This window comes from Macaca mulatta, chromosome 19, assembly GCF_049350105.2.
Source record: "Macaca mulatta isolate MMU2019108-1 chromosome 19, T2T-MMU8v2.0, whole genome shotgun sequence".
NCBI lineage: Eukaryota > Metazoa > Chordata > Mammalia > Primates > Cercopithecidae > Macaca > Macaca mulatta.
In genome coordinates, this window is record NC_133424.1 from 47,259,360 (window position 1) to 47,272,007 (window position 12,648).

The 12,648-nt window shown below is 55.6% G+C and overlaps 2 protein-coding genes across 18 annotated transcripts; both read right to left on the minus strand.

Annotated features, from left to right (window-relative positions):
- Positions 1–373: 373 nt before the first annotated feature.
- SYNE4 (spectrin repeat containing nuclear envelope family member 4) lies at positions 374–6,693 on the minus strand. Of its 5 annotated transcripts, none has more exon segments than NM_001194169.2 (8): positions 374–792; positions 885–943; positions 2,896–3,000; positions 4,299–4,547; positions 4,626–4,820; positions 4,992–5,135; positions 6,091–6,241; positions 6,428–6,667. In NM_001194169.2, coding segments are annotated over 8 exon segments (1,215 nt in total). In that variant the 5' UTR covers positions 6,556–6,667; the 3' UTR covers positions 374–608.
- Positions 6,694–6,989: 296 nt separating this feature from the next.
- On the minus strand, positions 6,990–12,505 carry ALKBH6 (alkB homolog 6). 13 transcript variants are annotated; one of them, XM_077982372.1, is made up of 8 exons: positions 12,401–12,439; positions 11,740–11,814; positions 11,570–11,648; positions 11,246–11,314; positions 9,302–9,362; positions 8,793–8,944; positions 8,442–8,558; positions 6,990–7,425 (listed from the first exon to the last, which is right to left on the minus strand). In XM_077982372.1, the coding sequence occupies exons 3-8, from the start codon at positions 11,621–11,623 to the stop codon at positions 7,162–7,164; spliced, it is 717 nt and encodes a 238-aa protein (XP_077838498.1). In that variant the 5' UTR covers positions 11,624–11,648; positions 11,740–11,814; positions 12,401–12,439; the 3' UTR covers positions 6,990–7,161. The 13 variants fall into 13 exon arrangements, with proteins under 13 accessions (XP_077838498.1, XP_014979210.2, XP_014979212.1 ...); XM_015123724.3 differs by having other exon boundaries at positions 11,740–11,826; positions 12,400–12,439; XM_015123726.3 differs by lacking the exon at positions 11,740–11,814 and having other exon boundaries at positions 8,442–8,520; positions 12,401–12,500.
- Between the last annotated feature and the right edge of the window lie 143 nt (positions 12,506–12,648).

Genomic DNA, 12,648 nt, shown 5'->3' on the forward strand with positions numbered 1-12,648 from the left:
ATCTCTTGAACCCAGGAGGCAGAGGTTGCAATGAGCCGATATCATGCCTTTGCACTCAAGTCTGGGTGACAGAGTGAGACCCTGTCTCAAAAAAAAAAAAAAAAAAAAAAACTAGCCTGATGTGGTGGCACATGCCTATAATCTCAGCTACTCTGGAGTCTAAGGCAGGAGAATCACTTGAATCCTGGCGGCGGAGTTTGCAGTGAACTGAAATTGTACCATTGCACTCCAGCCTAGGCAAGAGTGAAACTCTTATCTCAAAAAAAAAAAAAAAAAAAAGCCACAACTTCTTTGTCCCTAGGGTGCAACCAGCAATGGGATGACACCCCAGGTGCCCAGAGCAGCAACTAGTAACTCACCCAGTATTGGCTTTCTCCCTTCCTGAGCTCACGTCCAGAGTCCCCTGCCACGCCTGAATTAAGAACTGGTGCTTAACTGTGTCAGAGTCTGGAGCAGCCCCACCCAAGATGGGCTGATGCGGTTCTGTGTGTTCTGTCCTCAAGGCAAAAGGGTCCATCCAGACATATCCAGACCACATCCTAGATTCCGGGTACGCAGGCACCTAGTATCCTCACACATCCTTTGACAGTGACCATTTATTACACACATCAGACTGGGGGAAGACCATTGACATAGCTGAGCACCAGGTAGGGTGTCCTGGGTATTCGGGCGTTAGAGCAGCAGGGGCCTCCTGACACGGGCAGGAGAAACATGGCACCCACCAGGAGGAGGAAGAGGAGGAAGAGGATAAGCAGGAAGGTCAGGGGCCGCCTGGATGCAGGATCGGGGGCCCTGTGAAGGGAAATGCAGTGTTAAACATACAGGTGGGCTGCCACTAGGAGCTCTGTCCCCCACACCCTAGTCCCATCTCTCAGGCACCTCACCCGGGATTCCCCTCCAGCCTCATGTCCTGGAGATGGGGAGATGCTTGCCTCTTCTTGTCCTAAGGAGGGAGAGCAGCCAGCAGCAGAGTGGATAGAAATGACACTATTTATTTTGAGACGGAGTCTCTTGTCACCCACGCTGGAGTTCAATGGCTCAATCTCAGCTCACTGCAACTTCCGCCTCCCGGGTTCAAGCGATTCTCCTGCCTCAGCCTCCTGAGTAGCTGGGACTACAGGTGGCACCACTCCCGGCTCATTTTTGTGTTTTTAGTAGAGATGGGGTTTCACCATGTTGGCCAGGCTGGTCTCAAACTCCTGACCTCAAGTGATCCGCCTGCCTCGGCCTCCCAAAGTGCTAGGATTACAGGCATGAACCACCACGCCTGGCTGACACATTATTTTTTGAGACAGGGTCTCGCTCAGTCACCCGGGCTGGAGTGCGGTTTCACAATCACGACTCATGGCAGCCCCAGCCTCCTGGGCTCAGGTGATCCTCTTACCTCAGCCTCCCTAATAGCTGGGACCACAGGCACATGCCACTACAACCATTTACTTTTGTTTAATGATTTGTAGAGATGAGGGGTGGGGGCGGTTCTCACTATGTGGCCTCAAGCAAGCCTCCTGCCTTGACCTCCCAAAGTGTTGGGATCACAGGTGTGAGCCACAGTGCCCAGCCAGAAGTGACACTTCGTGTCGCCTTTACCCTACTACTGTAGACCTACAGGGCTGGTCTTATTTCTCCTCCTTTCCTGGCACCTCCTCATCCCCAGGACCCCACATGGACTTGGAATATCTCCAAGTGTAGTGGATGTCTGGTTGTGTCTGTCCTTCATCCAGCACAATCCTCTTTTTCTGGTAACAGTGCCTCAATTGGAGGTGGGAGGCTGTCACGCCTTCCACTCCCAGACCTTCAGGTTCAGGTGAAGCTGACACCCACCTGCCCAACTTCCATGATTGGTGTGACCCAGACCTGGCCAATCCGAGCACTCTGGTTTATTCAAGGTGCAGCCCATGACCTCAGCTGGTGAGTGGGAGTCAGCCCTGGGACTTTGGCAGCTGTCAGTAGGGTCAGAGGCACGCTCCCTCCCCTGGGGTGGGTAAACCAGTGGGAGTGACTGTGTAGCCACTGGCGCACCCATTTTGCTGAGAAGGAAGCCACCTTGGGGACTTAGAGCCCAAGAAAGGGAGGGACTGAGCCTTGGTGTTATTTCTTTTTTAATTTTTATTTATTTATTTATTTATTGAGATAAGGTCTCACTATGTCGCCCAGACTGGAGTGCAGTGGTGTGATCTCAGCTCACCACAACCTCTGCCTCCCGGGCTCAAGTGATTCTCCTGCCTCAGCCTCCCGAGTAGCTGGGATTACAGGCATGTGCCATCATGCTCGGCTAATTTTTTTTTTTTTTTTTTTTTTTTGAGACGGAGTCTTGCTCTGTCACCCAAGCTGGAGTGCAGTGGCTGGATCTCAGCTCACTGCAAGCTCCACCTCCCGGGTTCACGCCATTCTCCTGCCTCAGCCTCCCAAGTAGCTGGGACTACAGGCGTCCACCACCTCGCCCGGCTAGTTTTTTGTATTTTTTTAGTAGAGACGGGGTTTCACCATGTTAGCCAGGATGGTCTCGATCTCCTGACCTTGTGATCCGCCCGTCTCGGCCTCCCAAAGTGCTGGGATTACAGGCTTGAGCCACCGCGCCCGGCCCCACTCGGCTAATTTTTATAGTTTTAGTAAACACGGGGTTTCACCACGTTGGCCAGGCTGGTCTCGAACTCCAGACCTCAGGTGATCCGCCTGCCTCGGCCTCCCAAAGTGCTGGAATTACAAGTGTGAGCCACTGTGCCCAGCCTGGCCCTGGTGTTATTTCAGGCTCTGAATTCAACAGTGCCTGGACCTTTCCGTTACATTTTTTTTTTTTTTAATAGCGTTCCCTTTTTTGTGCCTTTTCATTTCTTGGGTTTCTGTCACTCGCCATCAAGATTCCTGAGTGCTACACCTGTTTGAGAACTGGCTCACCTGAGGCTTCCGGAGCAGGGAGCGTCTTTGGTGACCTGCTAAGTGTTTCCGGTAGCTGAGGCCAGACTCCAGCATGTCCTGTTGGGAGTGAGAGGTGTGTGGTTCCTGGAGAACCAGCAACAAACAGAAATGTGGTTGGGGGAGGGCCAGGATAGGAGGTGTCATAGAGATGAGATTCTGGGGGAACAGAGAGATCTCACAGGACAGACAGACATGGGCAGAGCCAAAGAAACCAAGAGAGGAGAGACATTATTTATTCATTCATTCAATAAATATGTAATGAGTTTCTATTACAAGCCAGGAACTGTTCTAGGAGCTGAGGACACAGTGGGGATGGAAATAGGCAAATTCCTGGCCTCCGTGGAACTTATATTTGACAGGAGAGAGACAGACCATAAATTAATAAGTAGGCCAGGCGCGGTGGCTCAAGCCTGTAATCCCAGCACTTTGGGAGGCTGAGACGGGCGGACCATGAGGTCAGGAGATTGAGACCATCCTGGCTAACACGGTGAAACCCCGTCTCTACTAAAAAATACAAAAAACTAGCTGGGCGAGGTGGCGGGCGCCTGTAGTCCCAGCTACTCGGGAGGCTGAGGCAGGAGAATGGTGTAAACCTGGGAGGCGGAGCTTGCATGAGCTGAGATCTGGCCACTGCACTCCAGCCTGGGCGAAAGAGTGAGACTTCGTCTCAAAAAAAAAAAAAAAAAAAACGTAATAAGTAACTGCGGCCTGGTGCGGTGGTTCATGCCTGTAATCCTAGCACTTTGGGAGGCCGAGGCGGGTGGATCACCTGAGGTCAGGAGTTCAAGACCAGCCTGGCCAACATGATGAAACGCCATCTCTACTAAAAATACAAAAATTAGCCAGGAATGGTGGTGCACACCTGTAATCCCAGCTACTAGGGAGGCCAAGGTAGGAGAATCGCTTGAACCTGGGAAGCAGAGGTTGCAGCAAGCCAAGATCACACCACTATACTCCAGCCTGGGCAACAGAGTGAGACTCTGTCTCAAAAAATAAATAAAAATTTTTAAAAATAAGTAAATATACAAAGTCAAGCTGTGGTGAGTGCTGTTAGGAAATAAAGTAAGAAACTAGGAGTGCTCATGTTTGGAGGTCAGGGCAGGCCTCCCTGAACAGGCAGCACCAGGAGAGACCGGGACAGTCAGGAGGTGAATGGGGCATCATCTGGGGGCCTCAGGAGTGAATTTGAGATCGGGCTTGAGGATGTAGAAAGAGACAAGAGAGAGCGAAACAGTGAGATAGAAGGAGACACTGAGAGACAGAGATGGAGGGGGAGACAGAGCCACTGACACCTCCTTGGAAGGGCAGGACCCTGCTAGAAGGTGCACAGAGATGTCCCCAGGGTGCCTGGCAGGAGGTCCCTCGAGGGGGTCTGCTCTCACCTCGAGGACTTGTCCCCTGCCCTGGGGGCCCCTGTGGCCACACAGCTCACAGGGCACTCCTAGTGTCCAGGCTGTCTTTTGTCCCAAGGGCCCAAGACCCCCAATGTCCCCCGCCGGATCCCACTCCAACTCTGCGGAAGTGGGGAGGCTACTGGGTGCCCAGGGCCCCCAGACCCCACCACGTGCTGGCCAGTCCAAGTCTCCCTCGAATTCCAAGTCCTGGTCCAGCGTGTTGGCCTCCTCGAACACCTGGGTCAAAGGACAGAGGTCATGGAGGCTATGAGGTTGGGGCCTGGTGTGGGTGAGGGGTATCAGGATGGGCCCTACCAGGCTGTAGCTGACCAGCTGGGCCTGCAGCTGCCAGAGCCGCCGGAAGATGGAGTCTCGGTAAGCTCCCAGGGCCCGCAGGATCTGCTCCAGGGCTGCCCAGGCCCTGGGCTCACTCCGCTGTGCCAGCCCCTCACCAAACGCTAGCAGCGCCTCCACGCGCTCAGCTGCCCCTCGTAGGTCCGCCTGGAGGGCCTGAGGACACATGGTTGGACATCATCCCACACACACACCAGAGACCCAAAACCTAGAGTTACCCCCTCCGCACAGGCCTGGAACATGCACTCAACCCATTTCCCATCCCGGAATGCTGGCACCCACTGCTGGGGCCCTGCACACCCCCACATCCTGGCCTCTCCTGCCTACCTGCAGCTGCACCATCCCACTCTGGGCCAATGCCCAGCGCCCCGGGCCTTGCTCCAGGTCCTGCAGCCGGCGGCCCAGCCCCAGCAGGCACAGGTGCAGGCTGTCCTGCTCAGCCTCTAGTACCTCCAGGCCAGAGATGGGGTGCTGGGGAACACAGGAGCCAGCTCAGGACCAGTGGGCCAATCAAGATATCACCCCTGCTCCCATCCCCACCCCGTTCTGTAAGCTTCTGGAAACTTCTCTGCGGCAGTCCATCTCCAGGTCTGTCTGCACCAGGGTCGCTTCCACTGGGGGGCCTTCCCAGTGGTGCCAGGCCTGAGGAGAGACATCTAGTTCAAGGTCTCCAGGTTTTATAGCTCCTGGAAACTTGGATGTTTGAGGCCCGGGGGCTCTGGACAGGGAGCGGGGCTGGGTACCCCCCCGGGGTACCCATTCTCGGAAGAATGGGGCTACATCAGGTGCAATGATGAAATGCTTCTCAGCCAGGTGCAGTGGTTCACACCTATAACCCCAGCATTTTGGGAGGCCGAGGCCGGAGGATCAGGAGTTCAAGACCAGCCTGGGCAACATGGTGAGACATCGTCTCTATTTTTTTTTTCTTTTTTTAATAAAAAAGAAATATGGCTGGGCACGATGGCTCACGCCTGTAATCCCAGCACTTTGGGAGGCTGAGGCGGGCGGATCACCTGAGGTCGGGAGTTTGAGACTAGCCTGGCCGACAAGTTGAAACCCCATCTCTACTAAAAATACAAAAAATTAGCCAGGTGCGGTGGCATGCGCCTGTAATCCCAGCTTCTTGGGTGGCTGAGGCAGGAGAATCAGTGGGACCTGGGAGGCGGAGGTTGCAGTGAGCAGAGATCTCACCACTGCATTCCAGCCTAGGCAACAGAGAGGCTCCATCTCAAAAAAGAAAAAAAAAAAAAGAAAATACGTCTCCCTGGTTGGTCAGATATTGAAACACTTTTCCAGAGGGTCCCTCCCCCTACAGACACCCAACACCTTTCCAGAATCATCACCCAGTCCTCACTGTGGAGGCCAGACTCCGGAGGACAGAGAGGAGGTAGGGCTGGCATAAGGGGTCTGGGTCACCTCAGCTCACCTCACAGTGTTTGCCCCCAGCTGGGTCCTTGTAGGAAGAGGGTGTTGACCATCTTGGGGGCTGAGCAGCAGGCTCATTGCCCCCTGGCCCACCCTGGAAGTGCTCAGGAGGGTCCAAGGAGTCCTGCCTCAGGGTCTGGGCCTGCTCTGGGCTAGGAGGCAGGGGGCGGTGACTGGGTGAGTCTCAACACCTCACTTTTCAGCCTACCCTCACCCCAACCCCGGCGGCCTCTCCTGTGTCCCCAGGTGATCACAGCCATGGCACCTCCTACCCTCATATGGCCCCTGCCACCACGCCTACCCTCTTGCAAACAAGCTTCCAAAGCCCAGGCCCCCACCTCGTGCCCTCCTCTCCGGATGCGGGGCAGACGGTGCATCCAACAATGTCCGGCTCCCTAGGTGCTCCCGGGGGGTGGTTGAAGGGCTCTGAGCCAAGTCTAGGGCCCAGAGGCAGGGACAGGGCCATGGCTGGGGGCCTGGGGACACAAAGTCAGGTGAGGGCAGCCAGTAAGACCTCTTCCCTAGACAAGGGTGTCCCAGAGCTCCTACGCTGTAGTCACAGGGGCCTGAGGCTGCAGGAGAGGCCCAGGACAGGTCTGGCTCCGCCCCTTCCAAGAGGAACCTGGACCAGGCCATTTGATGCCCAGCTCAGGTGACAGAAGAGCCACTTAACTCCTTCCTCCCTAGCAGGCCAGTAGCTAAATCTCCCAGCATCACTTCAGGCCATCCAAGAGGGTTCCAGATAGAACCCTTCCCCCACCTCCTCAAGAGCCATGGATTCTGCCCCACTGGGGACCCAGACATCTGACCTCTAGGGCCTACCCCATTCGTTTAAGACCCTAGATGCCGCGCCCCTCAGGAACCCAAGCATCTGGCTCCCTAAAAAATAAAAATCTAAGACCAAGGAAAGATTTTTTGTTTATTTGGTATGGGGTCTTCTGTAGCTCACACAAAATTACTGGGAAAATAAATAAACCAGGGGAGCCCCCTCTGCCCACGGTTCCAAGGTCGCAGTCACGGCAGCCCCAAGAGGGCAGGAACCCGGGAATCCGAGGGGTCCCGGCCCTGGCGGTCACTTGCCCAACAGAAGGCCGGCGCGCAGCACGCGGGGCACGCGGCGGATGGTCAGCGAGACCCGGGTGCCGCGCACCAGGCAGGCTCCGGGCCGCGCCGACGGGCAGGCGGCCGCGTTGGGCGGCAGGGAGGCGGCGTCCAGCTCGTCTTCGCGGGCGGCGGCTATGCCGTGGAGGAGGCGCGTGTAGGCGGGGCCGCGGAGCACCAGCAGGCTGCGCGGTTCCAGCAGTAGCGAGGTGGTGGGCCGGGGCGGAGGCCGAGGCTGCAGGGTGGGTTGAGGGTCAGCGGGGCTCAAGAAGTCGGGGGGTGGGCGAGAGGTCGGCAGGCTCCGGGGGTCAGCGAGTCCCCAGCAAAGGCTGAAGAGCAAGTGCGCTCACAATGATGGAGGCTTTGGTGGTTCAGGAGTGAAAATTGCTGGGGCCTGGGCTGGGGCTGCCAGGAAGGGAGGGCGAGGGCTCTGCAGTCCCTCGGGAGGGGGCAGGATCTAGGCGGCAGATGGGGGCGTCAAAGGGTCAGCGGACCGTGGGAGCTGCAGCTGGGATCTCCAAGGGGCTGGGGCTGGGGCTGGGACCCAGAAATCAGCAGTCCCCAGGAAATGCAGGCAGAGCTGGGCTGAGAGAGCATGGCTGAAGCCAGAACCAGGTGAGGCAGAGTGAGGCAGAGGTTAGAGGCAGTGGGGGTCCCCAAGGATATCAGGACATGAGAGGACAACTGCACAGCTGAGGGAGTATCAGAGCATCCAGGAGCATGCAGGGCTTGAGGGCAAGCCCCAAGAAGGAGTGGGTCAGGGTGTTCAGGGGTGTTTCTGTGAACACTGGGGTGCTAGAAATGCATCACTCAGAGAAATCATGTGTCAGGGGCCAAGGAGAATCTGGGGGTGTCCTGCACTCCAAATCACATTCCTAGAGTAGCAGGACATCTGGGGCACCCTAAGCAGGGGCAGATAGGGCATCTGGGAGGAGGTGAGGCCCCCCTGAGTTAATGGCGGTGGGGTATCTGAGGATATCAGTGTCTGCTAGGGAGTCAGGGGCATCCACTCAGCAGGTGGGGGCATCGGGGAGCCTGTGGAAATCATGGCACGTAGGGCACCCTGTAAGCAGATGGGCTGGGTGTCTGGGAGGAAGTGGGTATACCCCATGAGGGTACACCCCATGAGGGTACAAGGGAAGGTATCTGGGAGAGTGCCAGGAGTACCCCAAAGGCACGTGGGACCAGGTCATCTTGGAATTTAGTTCTTGAAGTGCCTACAAGCAGTTGGGGCAGTGTCTGGGGGCCCACCTCTTCTGTAGGGTCATCATCCTCCGGCCGCCGCGGCTCGTAGAAGTCCAGCACAGTGTGGGAGCCCAGGCTGATGGTGCTGACAGTCGGGTAGTACAGTGGTCCGTCCTCGTGGGGCTGGGGAGTGGGCACCAGGGCTGGCAGGGCAGGAGTCCACAACCCCCACCCTCTGGGTCAACGCGGGGCTCCCAAGCCCCACGAGGGCTTGTCCCTCCCAAGCCAGGGACAGGCAGGTGAATGCCTGCTTGGGAGATGTGGCTGCCTAATGAGTGAGGGTGGGTACAGGGTCCTCTGCCCCAGCATGGCTCAGATGTCTGAGTGGGGGGACACGGGCTGAGGGTGTGTGGTTACCATGATGCCCTCCCCAGGCAGATACTGGTTCACAAGGACATGGTTAGCTGGGAGGCCTCCAAAGAGGCTGAGGTCAGACACTTTGTCCACGTAGCGCTGGAGCCATGGGGGCAGCCGCTCAGGAACCATCCCCCGGGGATGGGGAAGCCCACCTGGGGAAGGCAATGGGGTCCTGAGGGCTCCCCCATAGCAACAGATCCCCCATTAGGGATTCCACAATGGCTGGAAGCACCCTGATCCCCTCAGGGACCCCTGACCCTTTGGAGATAGCCACTGGGTCCTTCGAGGTTTACTCACTTCTCCAGACCACGGGCCCCTTTCAGATACTCCCAACTCATCAGGAAATCGCTAATCCCTCAGGACCTCCACTGACCCCTTTAAAATCCTCCTGGCTCTTGGGGCTCCTTGAGCTGTCAGGGACCCTCTGATGTCTTAAGTCTATTGGACCTGAGTCCCCTGCCCCAGCCTACATCCCAGAATCACTCATGCCCCAAGCCAGGGATACTTACCCCAGTTCTGTAACTTTCTCCCAGAGAGCTGGGTCCACTTTGGCTTTGGGGCATTAAAAACCTAGGAGGTGGGAAGGGGGTCACTCCTTTCTCAGGATCACCCCTCTATGATTCTCCCATCTAGGTCAGTCAACATAAGGGCCTTTACCTCTGGGGTGGAAATGGGTCATCTCAGTGTCTGTGGGACCATTTCCTGGGGCAGTGGGTTCCTAGGATTTTGTGATTTGCCTTCTTTCCTGGGAATGCCTTTGGCCTCAAAGCCCATCCATGTCTACCAGGATGTAGCAATCAGGGCTGCACAACCATGGTCTGAGAGTTGTGGGTCTCACAATCTACTCAAGAGTGCTGGGGCTGGACAGGGCTTTTTCAGCCCAGCCAATAGTCTGCATTCTAATTTCCTGATTCCATGCCAAACCCGGTGGCTCACGCCTGTAATCCCAGCACTTTGGGAGGCCGAGACGGGCAGATCACTTGAGGTCAGGAGTTCGAGACTAGCCTGGCCAACATGGGGAAACCCCGTCTCTACTAAAAATACAAAATTTAGGCTGGGCGCAGTGGCTCAAGCCTGTAATCCCAGCACTTTGGGAGGCCGAGATGGGCGGATCACGAGGTCAGGAGATCGAGACCTTCCTGGCTAACACAGTGAAACCCCGTCTCTACTAAAAAGAATACAAAAAACTAGCTGGGCGAGGTGGCGGGCGCCTGTAGTCCCAGCTACTCGGGAGGCTGAGGCAGGAGAATGGCGTGAACTCGGGAGGCAGAGCTTGCAGTGAGCCCAGATCGCGCCACTGCACTCCAGCCTGGGCGACGGAGCAAGACTCCGTCTCAAAAAAAAAAAAAAAAATACAAAATTTAGCTGGGCATGGTGGCACGCACCTGTAATCCCAGCTACTTGGGAGGCTGAGGCAGGAAAATTGCTTGAACCTGGGAGGCAGTATGGTGACACACATCTGCAATCCAAGCTACTCAGGAGACTGAGACACAAGAATTGGCTGAACCCAGGAGGTGGAGGCTACAGTGAACTGAGATCACACCACTGCAGTCCAGCCTGGGCGACAGAGCAAGATTGTCTCAAAAAACAAACAAACAAAAATTCCTGATTCCTGGGCTCTCTGAGGACAGTTTGAGTTCTGCAGCCTCCTTGTTCCTATTGCCTGGGGAAGGGAATATGCAAAGCTGGGCTATCTCAGCACAGCAAAGAAAGTACTTTGAAAATCTTCCACTGCCAAGATCCTAATGGTCTAGAATGGGCTATCTCAGTCCAACAAGTCTATGCTCTAGTTGATAATCTACTCATTCCCTTCATGGTTATGGAGCTGTACTGGGCTATTTCAGCCCAGGAATTCTATAATATGTAGATTTTTCAATGCCAAGAACGCAAAGGTCTCGAATGGGCTATCTCAGCAAAAGAAGTCTGTGTTCTGTAGCTAATTTTTTTTCCTGGACTCAAGATCAGTGGGTTACTCCAACACAGGGAAGATCTGTGCTTTGTAACTTAGGCTCTGGGGCTGCAAAGGGCAGGGACTCTGAGCTTTGTAAATTCTTCTTTCCCCAAACCTTAAGAACGGAATGCAGACTGGGCCATCTCAGCATAGATGGTCTGTGTTTGGTAACCTTATTCCTAAGGCTCTGGGTCTATGCTGAGCTATTTTAGCACAGGAAAGAGTTTACTGGGCTATCTCCGCACAGAAATCTGAACACTAAATTATTTACTCCCCAATCTCAATGATCTGAACTGGGCTATCTCAGCCTATGTTTATAACCCCCTATTCTCTAAGCTAGCAGGATTGGGCTATCTCAGTAGAGGCAGTATGAGCTCTGTAACTTCCTTGTTCCTTTTGTCAGGGTCTTCACTGCAGCCTTGTGGGCTTTCATACAGAGGATGGGCATTGGGGAGGAATATGGGAAGAGTGGGGAAACAGACCAGAAGGGCACTGAGGTCACCTGTCGAAGCAAATACTCCTCCTCTTCTTTGGAGATGAAGTCTGGGACATAGTAGATTACAGGTGGTGCCTAGGATAGACAGACCTCCTTGAAGATGTGGCCCTTCAACCCACACAGAGGACATATCATCACAGAGCAACCCCTATGCCTGGAGACAGGCTCAGGATGTCCTCAGACAGGTCAGGGTCTGAAGTCAAGGGACCAGTGCCATTCCAGAATGGACTCTGACAGTAAGAATGAATTTGGAGGAAGGGGGCAGTCCCAACCCAAGAACTCAGGAGTCAGCCTGCCTCCTTCACCCTCTGCACCCCGAGTTCTGACAACCTGCTCCACTCTGAATGGTTCCAGGGCCGGGACTCTGGCGTCCTGCTCCTCCATCACCACCAACTCCTTGCACCTAATCCTGTAGGGAGGGGAGGACACGCTGAAGTCACTAGGCCTCCCACCCTAACACCACAACGCAGCCTTCCACGCCATCACAGGCCAGGCCTCACCTCAGCCCTCTTCTGAAACTCACTTGGTCTCTAAAAGCTGAGTCTTCAGCATCTTACAAGCCACACAGAGAGCCCCTAGGCTCCATGCCCGGAAGCAATGAACCCCAAGAATAATCCCCCATTACTCTGTTTACTAAGGGCCCATCAAACTACACATATGCCCTCTCAATCCTCCCACAGAGAACATCGTCTGGCCCCACACACAGGGAGCCTTTCTCAAAAGCTCTACATATAGCCCCCAGGGTTGCACCCCAGAACCCCTTTAAACACCTTAAGACCTCGCTTCAGACCTGCAACTGTGAGCCCGGCTATCAACACTCAGCGACCCCCGCCCCCCACCGAATCCCATTCTGTGCACCCCTGTAACCCCAATCTGAGCCTCCTCAGACATGTCCACCCTCAGCCTCCTCGGATCCTCCCATTTGGACGCCCCTCGGATTTCCCTTCCTAAGTGCCCCTTCACTCCAGCACCCTGGGATCTTTAGCTCTGAGGCTGACTCCCAAACCTTCTTCCCTCCCTGAATCCTTCAGACCCCCGACTCCGAGCCTTTTAGGACTCCAAGCTCTGAGCCTCCTCGGACTCCTACTCTGGGCTCCCCCGGATCCCCACTTTCAGCCCTCTTGACACCCATCTCCACCCCCAGCACTCCCCAAAACTGACCGTCCACCAGCGTCCCCTCCAATTTCCAAATTCAACATCCCCATCCCCCTCCCAGCCATTTCCGCCCCACATTACAGACGCTGAGCTCGCAGGCCAATGGGAGCTCCCAGAGGCCTCAAGGGCCCGCCTTCCACCCAATCGGCGCTCTTACTCAGTATTCGCCCTCCCACTTCATCCTCTCCCAGGGATAGGCCGCGCCTCCTTGTCTCTGAGCCATTGGCAGGAGGGCGTGGGCGGGGCATCGTCGT

Excerpts from the sequence above, each read along its gene's own strand:
- SYNE4 (XM_077976370.1), bottom strand. The coding sequence starts at position 6,555 with ATGGCCCTGTCCCTGCCTCTGGGCCCTAGACTTGGCTCAGAGCCCTTC. Across the intron at positions 5,136-6,090 it reads CTGGGGGCAAACACTGTGAG|CACCCCATCTCTGGCCTGGA; the intron begins GTGAGCTGAGGT and ends TGTGTTCCCCAG. Across the intron at positions 944-2,895 it reads CCCTGCTCCGGAAGCCTCAG|GACAAGAAGAGGCAAGCATC; the intron begins GTGAGCCAGTTC and ends CTCCCTCCTTAG.
- ALKBH6 (XM_077982370.1), bottom strand. The coding sequence starts at position 12,459 with ATGGCTGGGAGGGGGATGGGGATGTTGAATTTGGAAATTGGAGGGGAC. Across the intron at positions 9,363-11,245 it reads AGGAGTATTTGCTTCGACAG|GTTTTTAATGCCCCAAAGCC; the intron begins GTGACCTCAGTG and ends CCCACCTCCTAG. Across the intron at positions 7,426-8,441 it reads ATGATGACCCTACAGAAGAG|CCTCGGCCTCCGCCCCGGCC; the intron begins GTGGGCCCCCAG and ends CCCACCCTGCAG.